The 16,237-nt window shown below is 47.1% G+C and overlaps 1 protein-coding gene across 7 annotated transcripts in view; it reads left to right on the forward strand.

Moving 5' to 3' along the window:
- The window catches only part of MFSD3 (major facilitator superfamily domain containing 3), a 926,467-nt gene that overhangs the window by 321,274 nt on the left and 588,956 nt on the right, over positions 1-16,237 (forward strand). For all 7 annotated transcript variants that reach the window (XM_069621959.1, XM_069621955.1, XM_069621958.1 and 4 more), the window contains exon 3: positions 7,360-7,507. In XM_069621959.1, the coding sequence (XP_069478060.1) occupies positions 7,360-7,507 (148 nt within the window). The remainder of the gene's footprint in view (positions 1-7,359; positions 7,508-16,237) is intronic.

A 16,237-nucleotide genomic window follows, 5' to 3' on the forward strand; every position in this document is an offset into this window, starting at 1 on the left:
TCTTTTCCATAGTTCAGACTATGAGCTTGGTAGAAAGAAGCTTGTTCTCTGACAGCGAAGTCACTGTTGGTGCTTATGAAGTCTGCCCCTTCCAAGCAAATGTCTTAGTTCAGATCTGAGGCGCGATCCAGGTCTTTTTCTGGATTCAGAGGTTTTTAAAAGGGAAAGGTGAGGCTGCAGGGCAGGTCGCCCAGTATGCAAAGAAAGAAGTAGCAGAAAACCACTTTTAGGGTTTTTTTCTACCACCAAGCTGCCTCAACCAGTTTGTCAGCCTCCTCCACATATAAGGCAACGAAATGATGGGCTTGCCTGGTCCCACAAGACTCGGGTAGAGAATTGCCCTCCATTTTGAATCCTGGATGACCGTAATGATGGATTAATGGGTGCTGTCAGTGACCAGCAGTGGGTTCAGACTCGCCCTTCCTGCCACCACCCCCCTTCCTCCATTGAAGCACACTGTGGCCCACTCCAACGGGGCTGACATTTCCAAGCTCCTACAGATGAGGGCGATAGAGTTCCAGCTATAGAAATTGGACTGGGGTTTAATTCCTGTCTGTTCATGGTGCCAAAGTCCAACCAGGCAGGTGCACCATTCTGGACCTAGCCGACTTCAATCTTTTCCTTCACTTCCGAAATTCTAGATCCAGTCGGCCTTGCAGCAGGGGGACTCGATATGTGCAGTGGATCTCAAAGATGCTTTCATGCATATCCTGATATGGGCCCCACATCAAAGATTTTTGAGGTTTGCAGTGGGGGAGTGCCATTTTCATTTTTGAGTCCTCCATTTTGGTCTCAATTCCGCACCGAGAGAGTTCAAAAAGATGATGGGTGAGGTGGCTTCCTTTCTCCGTCTCCAGACTACATACATCTACTTGTACATGGACTACTGGCTGGTTGGCATGGGGACTATCCCCGAAGACAGTGAACTCTCACCTTTATTGCCTGTTGGACTGGGTTTGTCAGTCAATTGGAGGAAGTCAGATCTGACTGCGTGCCAACGCCTGGTTTTTATAGGGGTCCTGTGGGACACGCTACAGTCCAAAGTCTTCGCAACACCAGAGATAGTAGCGGACATCCAGCAGACATGCTCTTTTTTCTCTTCCACCAATGCCATGGCCTGGTGGTTCCAGAGGCGGTTGGGGCTGATGGCTTCCGGTGTTGAGGCAGTCCCTCTGGCCAGGTTGAGGATGAGGACGACCAGGCTGGCACTGGGGCTCTCCTGGTTGCAGGGGGTGGATCAGCAGTCAAAGTCGATTCAAATTCCTCAGGATTTGATTCAAGACCTACTCTGGTGGTCGGACCCCCAAACTCTGTTGCAGGGTGTACCCTTCCACCACTCTGTACCTCAGGTGTCCAACACAACAGATTCGTTGCTCCTGGGCACATCGTGAAGGCCATTTTTCTGGCATTGAGAGCTTTCTCCCCAACATTCAGGGCAAGACGTTATCTATAAGGATGTACAACGCTGCCTCAATGTTCTACGTCAACAGAAATGGGGGTACAAGGTCTCCTCCCCTCATACATGTGTCCCTGGAGTTCTGGGAATGGGCTGTTGCTCACAATGCATAGCTCCAGGTAGTCTACCTGCCGGGTGCATCAATTGCGGAAGTGGACCAATTGAGCCAGCTTGCAAAGGCAAACACTAGTGGCAACTACAACCAGAGGTGGTGAGGCGATTGTTTCACTGATGTGGGTTTCCCCAGGAAGATCTCTTTGCCTTCAGCATGAGCAGTCACTGCCCTGCCTGTGCGTCCATGGGGGCGGGGGGGAGAACAGGGAGGGAGCTTCCTGAGAGTCACGCAAGAGATCCCATGGGATGGGATGATAGCTTGTGCTTCCCGCTGGTACCTCTAATACATAAAGCGCTGCAGAAGTTTCAGGAAGCTGAGGTTTGTTCTCTCATTGTAGTCGCACCATGGTGGCCAGCCAGGTTCTGGTTCTCAGATCTGGTGAACTTAAAAGAACAGATTGTTTTGTCACCACTTCACCAGAATTTACTGTCCATGGAGGAGGGGAGGATCCTCCATCCCTCCCCACAATTGCTGATCTTGACAGCATGGTTCCTAAGATCAGGTCCTTGGGACACCTGGGACTCTCACATGAAAACAGGCAACTCTTACAGACGGCCCGGAAGGGTTCTTCCAGTGCTCAATATATGTAACGCTCACCTTCTATCCACAGGGACGTCACTCAGCCTGTTCTGACCTCTAACGACCTCAAACCCTTCCCTGGAGGCTATTCGACTGGAGACTGGGCCTGAAACACAGGATTGGTAGAGTTTAACTCCCTATTGTGTGCTTGAACCCCTTCTTCCCCGGGGTCCAACCCTTCCCTTTGATCCACAGCTCACCTTGTTTTCTTGGCTAGTGTGCTCTCCGTCCTGCTTTCAGCGCAAGGGCACGTTGATTGATGCAGGTTCGTTGCTGCCTAGTTACTTCACTGGCAAGAGTCCGACAGGTAAGTATAATGAGTCTTTTGAACAGTTCTCTAACTTCGTTCCTTTCCTTCCTTAGATGATGGCCGGCGTCCGGGGATGGCGGCGTGCTGCTGAGATGAGTAGCGCTGAAGGTGAGTGAGAGCGCGATGCACCCCTTTCGTATTTGCATTGAACTGAGTTCTTTTTCTGTGTCTTTTAGGTGCTGCGACGTTTTCAGCGTGGATGCCGGTTATGAAGAACAAATGCGGTGGGTAAGTGCCGTATGCTGCGCCTCTAGATGTTCCCACGCTAACCTGGAGTGTCTTTTCCCTCTTGCAGATGGATGAGAAGTTCCAGAAATAGAGTTCCCCCAGAGCGGCTGGGATTCAGGTAAGCGTTTGAAGCTCGTACAGTATTTAAAAATAAGCGAAGATTTGCAGAATGCTTACTAATGTCTTTTTTCTGTTCTTTTCCCTTTTCCTTAGGAAGCGGCGTACCGGGATGGGAATGACACCGCCGAAGATGCCAGCAGAACAGAAGGAGCGATGAATGATGGGCAGAAGCGCCGCAAGGTAAGGCTGTTCCTAACGGTGTTCTTGTTCTTGTAGGAGCTGAGCGCAGAAGAAAGATGCAGGCCTACTGGAGACTGATCCGAACACGGTGAGTGTCACGCTGCAGGTGCAGAAAACATAAAGCATGTTTCTCAGCCTGGGTGTGGCTTAAATAGTCTCTGGATATCCCAGGTGTCTCTGGGCTGAACCACACCCAAAAGACTAGACCGCACATGCAGTTCTGGGAACCGAAATATGTGGGGGCATCTATCTTGTCCCCATCAATGCACTACAAGTCCAATCCCCAATGTTATCCTATGGGAGTGAGTGAGTATTGCGCCACAAGCGCCAAGTCTGACTCCAAGTGGGTCTTTGGAGGGATGGAGAGGCCCTTGAGGGCCATGTAGGTGATCGTGGCCTGGCTCCAGCCTGACATCTTGGAGGGCTGGGGACACGAGGGGCAGGAATCATGACAATAGGAGTAAGTGGCTACGATTATGCCACTGGTCGTTGGGGAAACACAAGAAACCTTTATCAGCCTCTTTGGGTGATGTGCTTTGCTTTATTTCCTATCTGGCGGAGTCTGGCAATAAGCCTGAAACCTGCAGAACTTACTTGTCAGCACTGGGTGCCTATCTGAATTTGGACAGTCAAACCTTCTCCATCAGGAATCCCATTGTAAGGCGACACTTTGAGGGCTTGTAAGTATCGTTGTAACCGCCGTATGTCCCTAACCATTTGAACCAAGAGCTTCAGTAGATATCAGGCTGTTGTACTGGAAGATGGCATTCCTGGTGCCCATAATTTCAGCCACCAAGAGAATAAGAGAAATACAGGCCCTAGTGGCAGACAAAGCTTCCACAACATTCCATCGGGACACTGTGGTGCTGCGTTCGCATCTTGCGCTCCTCCTCAAGATAGTTTTCGAATGTCATATTAACCAGGAGATTTGCCGCCTGGTGTTTTTTCCAAACCCAACTTCAGAGTCAGAGAGAGTTCTTCACTCGGACAACAGGAAAGCCTTGAAGTTTGACCGCGACAGTAGCGAGGGAGTTAGGAAATCCCTGCAATACTTTAACGCATTTGAGGGAGTAAACGGGGGCGCATCGGCTTCAAAAGCGACCATTGCCAGGTGGAATGTGGCAGCAACTCTGGAGAGCTAATAGCTAGAGAAGCAGCCACATCTGAAAGGCCTTCATGCCCATCTTGTCAGAGGTAAAGCGGCCTCAGTGGAGTTCCAAAGACCTGTCCTGTGGGACACTATCTCAAAGGGAAGCAATGTGGGCTCCTCCTTCATCCTTCAGTTAACACCCTTGCCTGGACATGAGCTTGAGAGCAGATGCTCTTTGGTCAGGCGGTCTTGATAAATCCCTTCAGCTAAATTAATGAGAGGGCGCTTCCACCCCTTGGGAGACATGTGCTTTGGAATCTCTCACAAATATGGAGGAAATGGGACGGGACGTAGGAGTAAGGAAAAGTTACTCACCGTAGTGACTACTGTACTCCTAGTCCATAGTCCAATTTCCTTCATACATCCTCTCTCCGTCCCCCTAAAATGTCCTCAGTTAGTTAGAAACATACTGACCTAGGCTAGTCGAAAAAAAGGCCTGAGTTGCGAGGTCCGGAGGCAGGGCTTGGGGGTGCCGGGGCGGGACCTGTGGCCAAGCATGCACTCAGGCCCGCAACAAAAATATAGGACAAAGCATTTTTTGTATGGTGCTACAAAAAGTTATGGTCCCGTCACGAAGGAGGGAATATCCCACAAGTATGAAGGAAAGGGGACTATGGACTACAAGTACAGTAGTCACTACAGTGAGAAACATTTCCTATGAATCTTAAAATCCATCCATCATGGTCAACCATAACCTTTCTTTGGGAAAATAATAGTGAGAATAGCAATAACCTTTTACCTGTCCACTAATGTGGCTTCTGGCCAAATAGGGTGATAGTCTGCCTCACTCTTCATTAGGAATGAACTACTAAACTACTTGGACATTGGCACACCTGAATTCTCATCTTCCTTTTCTTGTTCGTGGCGTTTGACACTTTGACACTTTGAACAATGATCTCCACTCAATCGCTTACGAGCTCTCGAGTGGGTTCCTCCTTCCTGCATGACAGGTGAGTTAGGACCCTTTTGTCCTGTACTCAGTGCTTGTCCTCTTGTCATAGCCTTTTAATGCCTACCTCAAACCACTTGTTGATGTCCTTGCTTCCCACTCTGCTTCTTTTCAGACTTGGGCAGAAGCTACCCAGATTGCTTTCACATTGCAAGCTCCATATCTACCTGCCTTTTGAGTACCACCGACTGGATGACGGACAGTTGCTTGTGGTTCGACACATCTAAAAACGAGATCATTATCGCAACGCTAAACACCCTCTGAGTTTCCTTTTAAGTCACACTTCCACTTCCATTTGCTGGAACAAATACTTCCATGCCTAAAAATGTCCCATGAAGTGGTGGTCACCAGGGCTATGTTGCTCTCTGTTTTTTTATCACTGTTCCAGATTATATATTTTCCACCCAAAAGGCCTAGATCATAATACAAGATAAGGAAGGAAGACTGATCTTGAACCTGAAACAAAGAGGCCACATGTCAAATCCTGAGGTCCACGTGGATTAGTATACCTCCGTCCCCAAGCACCAGTCAGATAGGGGTAAAAATACTCGCTGACCGGTTATTGGAGCCACAGGTGGGGGGGTAAACAGGAAACACCAGGTCCCGGGTGGCTGCAAAGAAAATACCAGGTTAGCTAATGGCTACTCGGTATTCACAACAAGCATAAACAAATAATAAGAAAGACCTACCCTTGAGGTGAATGATGAATGCCTTGAACCTAACTGTATTTCCCCCCCAGGGGTGAGATGAGTGGTGCAGAGGAGAGGATGGGACCACGGGATCTGAAGGGAGAGGAGAGGGTCTGATTGAAGGTACACAGTACTTGATAGAGTTCCAAGAGTTCAGACAAAAGGTAGCTGAAGGTTTACCAAGCGCCAAATCCAAAGGTCAATCCATAAACAATCCAAGAATCAGTTCAAAGTTCAGGTAATCCAGGTATACAGGTCAGAAATAATCCAAGCGTCAAAATTGAGGGCAATCCAGAAGAGAAAACGAAGTCCAAAATCCAAGAATTCGATAACCATGAAGTTCAGAAATGCAGAAAATCGCTAAATGCCGAGAGATCAGCTGAGAAGCAATGTGCGCAAAGGCCAAGCCCCTTTTATTGCAGTCTTCCTGGTTCGTTGGCCAATCGCGGACGATTTCCTGGTCACGTGTTCATTCACCTGGTCACATGACCCACTGGTTCATCTGGTGCCTGTTTCCTGGAAGCCGTGTCACGTGACCCCTTCTTCGTGACAATCGGTGTCGAGCGGAGGACCGCAGTATGGAGTGGCGATCCCCTCCGCGCCTGCAGTCTCCAAGGCAATCCCCAATGCAGGCGTGGAAAAGCGACGCCAGGGATTCCTCAGAGCGCAGCGTCCCCCTAAAGATCGAGCAGAGGTAATCGCGGGAGGGGTCCAGGTTTCTCTCCGCCACCTGCATATCACGTGATCGTGATCGGGTGAGTCTGAAGGCATGACACCACATCAGCTCAACTCTCAAGCCCTTTCATTGGCTACCTGTCTTTACAAAGCCTTACCGCCTTCAAACCCTCTGCTCACCCCAGAGTCTAGCATGTACTTCTGCCAGGCAAAGTCCAACAGAAGGTAATCAAATACCATCCGTCAGAGTTCTAAGGCCGGCTAATTCCTTCACCTTCTTGCTTGTCTAGATCATAAAAAGAAATTTGGAAGCAAACAATTCAACATGGCTGCTGCAATTCACTGAAACAGCATCACTCTTAAGAGTGCTGGTCAACCATCGCCTGTTAAAGAAAGGGCTGGAGAATTTCCTTTTTAAACTCTTCGTTGCTATGGGAATATTCTCTATATACGTAAGAGCTCTAATCCTCCCCTGCTATGCAGTAGTCACGCTTTCGCCGTGCCACCCAGTACCCCGTTGACCCCCTCTTTAGTCGTATTTCTTGCACTTTTAGTTAGGGAATATTGTGCTTTGTTATTTGGATGTTGTTCACCTCTTCCGACCCTGGGCCTTAATTGTTCCTGACCATTCCAAGACCTTTCTTCCCTCTAGCCTTTCCCTCTTTTCCTCTTGGGTGCTACCAAGCGACTGCGTTTGTGGTTTGGGACCATTTAAATCAACAGTAAAGAAATAAGCTTCAGTAAATTAGGAGTGATTGAGAAATGTCTAATATTTAGCTAGCTACAGGCTGATGATTTGCTTTTAGCAGTTTTATACAAGAATGGAAATTAAATGATTGTTGGTTAAAAAAAGAAAACACAAAATCTTTTGTCCATGCTCATTTTACAGCTATGTTTTTTGTTTGCAGGTGAGCAAGGTGCTATGAGCATGTTTCCGCTCTTTTTGCTGGATAACGGCTTCTCACCCCAAGAGCTGGGAGTCTGGAATGGAATGGTAGCCATGGGCTTCTCCATTGCTGGTTCAACACTGGGTGGTGTACTGATTTCCAGAAAGGGGTAAACATTTATGCTTTTTAATTCACATATCTTAATTGATTTAAGACTATCAGAAATGGAAGCAACACCGTTATTACTCCTATGATAATGTTCCCTCCTCCCAAGGGTCCCGTTGGAGTGGACTTTGACCTTTGAATTGTGACTATACTACTACACTACAGTACTACTAGATAACAGTCTGTCCATTTGCATTACCCATATGTTGCATGACGCCTTTATATTACCTCTTTGCATGTCCCCTATATCTGTGGCTGTTTTCCACGTGAGCTATGAATTATTGTGTGTGCAATAAGGTGTCTTTATAAGCAGCAATTAAAAAAAAGAACAGAAAAAACAATTGTTATAGTAAATGGAAATAGCCATAGATTTGAGGCAGTAATCTGTCCAGAATGTACTTTTTGAGTGAAATATGGCATGTGTGGTAAGTTGTGAGGAGGAGTGGGACAAAGGGGTGGCATTTCAACTCACGGTTTGTATTCAAATAATAATAACCTCTTTCCCTATGAAAGGGTGGTTGTCAAACTTAAGAATCAGTCCTCTGTCCGAAACCTATCCTACTCTGACCCTACCACTAATCAAACCTATTCAGCAAACAGAAATAAAGCCAGGAGAATTTACTCCCTTCTCCAGGTCCAACTGGTTCAGCCTTATGGACTGGTTTTAGATAGTTTCTAGCGACAGTTCTTATCGGTTCTTGTAATTCCTCCAAAGGACTTCTCTGGACTTGCTGAAATTCCCTGCAGGTATTCATTCCCTGCATTATATATTTCTGTCATGATGCCTACCCCCAGGCATCCGGACCAAGCCCATCAGCCCCGGGAGCAGGTATCTAGACATTTAGTAAAACCTCAGCAGCCCCGGCTAGGGGCTATCTGGATTCAGTCCTGGCGCCTAAGGCGCCAGGCTCATAGTCATTACATACCTCAGACAGACCATGCTGCAAATGACTCCAATCCAACATGAAGCCTGAAAGAGACTATTTTTCTACAGGGACTATTTTTTACTCGGGTGTGGTTCTAGGGACTTCTTACCTGGGACTACTTTTGAGGCTATTTAAACCACGCCCGACCAGCAACACACGCTTCGCGTTATTCTGCATCCAGCAGCGCAACGCTCACCGTGCCTGCAGCCTGCATCCAGTCTTCTGCCACGCCCGCCTCGAATCCGGAGCTCCTAAAACAAAGAGGAAAGAAAGGGACAAGGTTAGAAAACGAACTTATTTCTATTGCACACCTGATTCTGGATCCATTTCGTCTCCGGACCTGTAAAGAACATCATTTCTGCACGCGCCGCACCTCCAGCTGCAGCGCCGCGCCATACTCACCAGTCTTCACAGCATCCTTCGGGTCGGCGCTGCCTCCATCATTTCTTCGCCAAACTTTGGCACCTAGGAGACAAAAGAAAACCACAAGGTGAGCCGAGGGAACCAACAAATATAATTCTTACCACCATAGACTTACCTGATTTACCACGGGAGGCATCCTTTTGTGACTCTCCATATTTTCACGTGCCGCATCTGTAAAGAGAGACAAAACAACACGTTTCCACGTGCAACATTTACCGGACAGCGCCCGGTAATACAGACTCTTACCTGAGCGCCACCAGCTGCCACAAGAGCATCTTTTCATGAGCCAGCTGCACGACAAGAAAGGAAGGGGGGAACAAGAGTGAACATCGGACATATTGAACTCTGTGAACTTAATACTTACTCGTCCTCACCAGGAACCTTAGAGTCAATACTCTCCAGAACTCTCCCGAGCCTTCAAACCAGTGAAGTAACTGGAATCGACGCGCCCCTGCAAATCCACGCAGGATGGAGAGCTCATCTTTCAAGAATATAAGGTGAGATTGCTGTGAGGGCATTTCGGAGATGATTAGTTGGGGACTGTGGGGGTGCCATCACTTGAATCCACAAGTGGCTAAATCCATCTCTCCACTTGCAGGAGAATATTTCTAAGGGTTAAGCAGACAAGATTAGGAGGGCAATCCAGTCAGTCATCGCTGCACTACGCATCACGTGGGTGGAGACCGCAGCTGTCCGGGTCCGACCGACGCCCCTGTGGGAGCCAGGTGAGCGTAACAATTTCCTTTTCTTCCTCTTGACTCCAGCAACAAGTTAGATTACCTTGAAGACAGTCCTAGTCTCTTTCCTCAAGTTCTAAAGATGAGGGAGATTGCTCCTGTATTAGACTTTATCCTGGATAGCCCTTTTGTAGTTACTTCAGCCGTGGTATCTTTTCTGCAGTAGCTGTGGTGAGGGGGATTACTCTTGAGGCCTCTTCACTCTTGGTATCTTTTCAGTTATCACTGTAACGAGGGATATTCCAGAGATATTCTTTACTCTCGCCCAAACCCTTACTGGGTCTTCCGTGGCTCCTGTTTCCTTTGTTCTGGAGGAGGCATGTCACTGGTTCATCCCGCAGTGTTGGTCTTTCTCTCTTTGGTTGAACGATCTTTGTGTTTCTCTCCGATTCCCGCTGCATGAGATTGCTCAGTGGGGTTCTTGACTTTTCGGTATCTGTGATGCTGAAGGACCGCCCGTTCCACCTGTCCGAGGTCACGCCACCGCCGGCTTCTCTCCAGCTTCTGCATAGGTCGAGTCTCCGTCGGCTTACGGAATGCTCTGCCGACCATTCCAGGATGTCTTCTTGACCGAGAACCAGCTATTCTTGTTAACTTCCTTGTTACCAGGTTTGAATCTCTCGGGGCTAACAGCAGGGGTGTTGCTAGGTCTGGAAATGATCCGGACTATGTTAATGTCAGGACTGTCGAGGCTAGCTAGCCTTTTGTTTGTAGCCCCTGAGCTTCTATCCGGTGCTACAACCAAATGACCCAGGGCTATAGCTCCCCAGGCTCCCAGTCACCTAGCAATGCCTCTGGCTGACCGTCTTCACGTGGGTTCTCCTCTAATTGAGTCCCTTCTTGCTTGTTATGTTCAGTATCTGGGTCCTCCCAACACATCTGGACTTGCCATGACAGGACAGGCTACAGCGTCCTCTGCCAAGTGCTGGGGTTATCCTTTTGAGATGAAAGATAATGTAACAAGAGAAAATGCAAAAAGGTGTTAGGCAGTGTGTAGTAACATCAACACAAAACAATATTTTGTCTTTGGGTATTGGTTACACAACATCTTTAAAGGTAATTGTTCTTTCTGAGGGTGACTGGGGCATGGTTTGCAGAAATTCCTACTTTATCCAACATGTTCTTCTTATCAAGGCCTTTCCCACAGTTCACAGGATAGCAAACAAGGTTGGTTATCTTTTACGACTAATCTTTTAAACTTATTTCAAGATAAGTTTCTTTTAGCAATTTGGTAGATTGGCCACTTTTAATAGGTGATTTTGAAGCAAACGTCATTACATTAGAAGTATGTTGCTGATGAATACCCACAATGTCATTTTATTGGCAGAAAACTGTTAGGTTTGAACTTTCAAGAGACAAATGTAATAAGGATTGCAAGTTTCATGTTAGATTGCCAGCTTTTGTCAATCGCAAATAGGTTAACTCCTGAGTTTGTCTTTTCATATGGATGAATTTAATCTGAAAATCAGGAAATGTTATCTTTGATTGATAGAGGTACATATTATTTTGTAGTGTAGTTTCAGAGAGTCTGTTAATTATAATTATTTCCCTTTGTGCATCTCTGAGGGCTCCCCATACAAAGATGAATCTCTCCAAATTGGTTAAGTCCTCATTACTGTGTCAGCAGAGACAGGAACATAAAGTGTTAATAGCTGAAAACTAATGAGGCACACTCCTCTATAAAACCGGTGACAGACAACAAGTAATCTTTGCATTTCTTAATCTCCAGATGTGGTTACATGCTTATGAGTAAAATATTTTTGTACTGGGTGCCAAAATCTTATAGTCGGTTCTGGATTATTCTATTGCGTACATTTCTGGTTAGCCTCAGTGAACTTTTTACTACGCAAACCACATAATCACATCGGGCAGGTCATCCAAACACAGTAAAACATGGATTTCATCTGATCATTTTGAAAAGCACTTTGGGACGTCAATTCGCCAACATTTGGACAACTTTGCTGATTTCCAAAATTGCTTCTGATGAAAAGAAAATGTAAACACAATTTGTAATAAACCTATAGGTGCCTGCTATAGAAGTCTGGTAGCACCAGTGTTGATGAGTGCAGCATTCATGTGTCCCATGATAATTTCAGCAATGACTCATTATTCCAGTTATTTATTTTCTTCTAGGTCTTTTATTCTTAGACTTGTGGTACAATTTCTCAATTGAATACATTTAAATGTGGCTATTCTAGGGTCTATCAATGCACGTACCTTCTCCCCTGACTTTGGGGTCAGGTTGTCTAGTATGCCCCATAGCTTATTGATGCCTGCTTCTCTCAAGGGAACAAACACTTAAGTTTAAGTTGTTAATGGCCGATGTAAGACAGGACATTCCTGGTAATTATAGCTAACCGTGTTTTGACACACCACTGTAATACCTTTAACCTTATTATTTGAAAGAATTTCTTTGGGGAAAATGTCATTGCATAGTTCCTGTCAGGAGCGGCAAGAGCCTCCATCCCTTTGTCTGTTAGCACCCAATGTCCCGCTCCAATTAAAGTTCTCATACTCTTGATAGATAACAGAGAGCAGTTTCCATGCTCTGGCTGCTCTAAAGCCAGACTGATTGTCATGGTGAAAACCAACAGATTCGGTATGGAGCGTAAGCTGGGAGATGGCCAGCTTTTCCAGGAGTTTGCCCAGGAAAGGAATGATAGAGATCGGGCTGTAGTTTGCCGGAGAGGAAGGATCAGCAGAGGACTTCTTCATGAGGGGTTGCACAAAGGAGTGCTTTAGAGGGAGGGGGGAAGTTCCAGTGGCAAGAGTGATCGCAGAAACCTGCCAAGGCTAGAGCAAGGGTGTCGATGTAGTCCTTAATGGTTCTAGAGGAGCAGGGGAGCACCTCCTTGGACAAGACTTTCATAGATCGGACTTGTCTAGAAACATAGTTAGGAGTGAGCATGGGGAAAGAGGAGAATGGAGGAGGAGAGGGGGTGGCGGCCGGGGAGGGGCCGAGAGAGGGGACAGGATGTCCAGAGTTTTAGTGGTGAAGTGAGAAGCCAGTGCCCTGCAGAGGGCCTGGGAGGGAACAGAAGAGGTGGAGACTGCAGCAGGATTGTGCAGTTCCTTGCAGATATTGAATAGTTTGGCCATGTTGCTAGAAGCCACAGAGATGCAGGCTTGGATGTAGGTTCTCTTCCTGGACAAGACAGAGACTCTGTATTGCCTTTGAAGCAGACGACAGGCCAGTTGGTCAGAGGAAGCACCATATTCCCTCCACTTTATCTCGGCCACCCTGTGTTAGGGAGAATTCTCTGTTAAGGCTAATTTCCCAAACCTAGTGAGTCCCCCAGCAGCTTTGCTGGATTTTTGGGGTTTATTTTATTTTCCTGCTAAGAGTGAGACTATTTTTCTCCCACTCTTAGGCATGATTTGAGAATGTCCTTTGACTATGTAATGTGTTTATGGGCTATGGGGTCTTTTACTCCATAGGGCTTCATGTGTTTTTGGTATGTGTGTTACACAGCACCCTCAGTGGTGCAGTAACACAGGGGTGTCATAGTGACCCCCAAACATAGACTCCATACCCTGGGACTGACTACTGTCTCCCAGGGCATGTAAAGTCACCATTGGCTTTGCTAGTCTCAAATTGTGAACAGAACCAGTACAAACCATCATATTGTGGAAGTACTGGTAGGGATAATTTGATTGCCCCTGGGTCTGTTTTCCAAGGGGGCACTGTCCAGTCCCCCCTTGTCGAGTTTCTGGCTGGTGGCAGTGGATACCACGCAAAATATTCCACCGGAATATTTCCTATGGGATTTGCCCATTCATTTTAAACGCACCACTTTTTGGTGCAATGTTAAAGATACCGCCGGGTTATTTATTTAATATTTATTCCCCGGTTGGGTCTTTTTGCCAGGACTCGGTTTTAAAATGGCGTTTGTGTTCGTCTCTGAAACTCTAACCCAAGTCGAGCCCTTTGTTCCACTTTTTGGCGGGCTTCCCCACAGAAGCCCTCCAAATGGTGCCACTCTGTCTGGGGTCAACAGAATGTGTGGGAGGGGGATTAGGCACCCTGGACTGAGTTGCCTTGGCAACTCAAGTCGCACTCTTGTGTGATTGGCCCAGTGGTGAGCCGCCCGGCTCACCACTTAGCATGTTTGAGTGACAGCTAGGCTGATGAATGGGGGTTTTGCTGCATAAAAGCAGGGCTTTGGAGACTAGAACTTCAGAAGTCGCCATAGGACCTAAAGAATCCAAAGAGGGGAGAAGCTGAGCCATCTACGACGACGACACCACCAGTGGAGCCCTGCTGTACGAACTCACCACTTCCCCGACGACAGAGGAGATCTTCTTCCAGGAGAGTCTTCTTCCCTTTCAGTTGGTGGGACCAACCAGTTCGCCATTTTCGCCTTCCTGGACCGTCTCGTGGTCAAATCGCCCGTGCCAAGCACCCCGGCGGCCGGATAGCCACGCTTCACCACTACTGCGAATAAAAGGGTCATACCTTTTCACCGGGAAACTCTGCGGCTGGTTTCTTCCATGGCAGTGGAACAACCTCCAGCTTTCATCTTCGTCGAGATCATCTCTTCCTCTGGTTGAAGCCACGACTTGCACCCGCTGCCAGGAACAGCTGCCACCGCTGGAGCTTTCTCACCATTTCAGGTACAATGTCCCGCCTGGTCTCCCTTGCAACAGATTGTCCAAGGTGTCCCGTAAATCCTTGACTTTCTAACTGGGTTGACCTCAGACCTGCTAACTTTGCCTTTCTGAACTGATCCAACCTCTTTTGACTTTTCTGCAAAGACTGAGTGCATTTCCACTGTGTGATCTTGGGCACATTCCGCCTTGCTCTCTCCAAGAGTGGGCCTGGCCTATGAACCCTGCCTTTCTTGACTTGCTGTGGTTTCGTAAAAGTGTTGGTACTGTCTTATTTTCCTACTCTGCCTTTTCTCTCCCTTTTTAAACAAATTATTGGAGTGCCATCTACAAGACGGAGGACCCGGTTGTGAAGGGAGGGAGACGCGTGTCCAAGGCACTGAGGTGCTGCAGAGTCATTGCAGCAGTAGTAGTTTGTGGCGAGCATTGTCGGAAGGTCTCTGGTGGCAGGGTCAGGCTGCCGACCTCCTAGAGTCAAGGACTCACTTTCTGGTAGCCTGACATGCCAGAGACCCAGAAAGAAGGGCTTGCCGAGCTGGGAACAGCAGCTGCCAGCAGGAACCGACCGAAGCAGAGAAGGGCTCACGAGGACAGTGTACTCAGTGAGTCAAGTGAGGCTGAATGACTCCAGGACGCTGTGGTGCGAGCCACATTGTGAATGCCGGTCAGAGCACATGCGAGTGAGCGGAGGACAGCGGGGGTGATTGGTTTGCTGATACAAATGTAAATCACAGATGTTTGACGACAATGATAATGTGAAGGTTGATGAACGGAGCGGTTTGTGAGAACCGAACTGTGTTGAAATTGGAAAGTTTGCGGAAGGGCCAGAAAGCAGTAAACTTTACATTGAATGAGAAGTTAATGAGCAGGGTGGAAATTCCAAGCAGGAGAGTGAACTGTGAATTTGCAGTTACGTTGTTGTGATAGGAATGAATTGAAGTTTGGAATACCAAAGGAAAGTTATGAGTGACAGCCACATGAGTGGGAAGCAGAGAAAAGTGTTCCCTGATGCAAAGGAACTATTAATCTTGGAAAGTAAAGAAAGCAAGCACTGGTACTGAATATAAATAACTATGAATTGTACAAGTTGAGAAAGAACAAGCATTGGCAAGAGCCATAAGGAAAAGAGGAACTGTACAAATTGCAAGTTGAAACTGTGGCAATACTAGGAGAAGGTTTTGGAACAAGTGAGCGAATGGTGGCAAAACAAGTGCTGAAAAGGACTGCATGAATATAAGTCCAATACCACTGTTGAGCTGAAGCAGTGGTGGTGTAAATGTGGAAAAGAAGCCAATCGGTTATGCTGGTTGCGTGACCTGTAATGGGTGGAACATGTGGTCCGACAACTGCGCCTAGAGCAAATACACCCAACTAGAGAGAAGCCACTTGACTCATCTATAAGTTTATGGTTGAATATCCGGAGAAGATGGTACATTGTGAACTTCAAGAGTTGATCTTGATGAGCCAAAAAGCAAGAAAGCTGGAAAGAATCCAGCTGTGCTGTGTTGCTGTGAAAACAGTGAGAGACTTGAAAGCTGAGAAGGGAACCCCTTTTGATTGAAAGTGAATTATTTGGAATCCTGCGGAAGGGAGAACCCCTTTCCGACCAAGAGCTGGAAGAAGCTCTGAATGTTTGTTTGACCACTTTTTCCTTTGATGCTGACATCCCTACACAGTTTGAACAAATAACTGTGAGGGCAAGTATATGTTTTGGACACAGACGGATATTTACTTTTGACTTCCTGACACAGACTATCATTAGTTTCATTGAGTAGGCAAATCCCACCCTAGCATAAGGCAAGATATGCCTTATCCCAACTCCTTTTGTGATTTTAAAAAAGAGTTTGTAACCCAAACTTTCCCCACTTGTCTGTGTTTACTTCCTGATGCCTTAACAGTTGTTAAGATAGTCCCAATTACACCAATAAAGAGAACAAAGGTGTCCCCACACACGCACCCTCTGCTTCTTATTGACCAGAGCTTCTCTCCAAATGCCACCAGCTGACTTCTGGTGTGCTTCTCTTCCCACAGTCCTTCATG

This window comes from Ambystoma mexicanum, chromosome 5q, assembly GCF_040938575.1.
Source record: "Ambystoma mexicanum isolate Mex_15411 chromosome 5q, UKY_AmexF1_1, whole genome shotgun sequence".
In the NCBI taxonomy this organism is placed as follows: Eukaryota; Metazoa; Chordata; class Amphibia; order Caudata; family Ambystomatidae; genus Ambystoma; species Ambystoma mexicanum.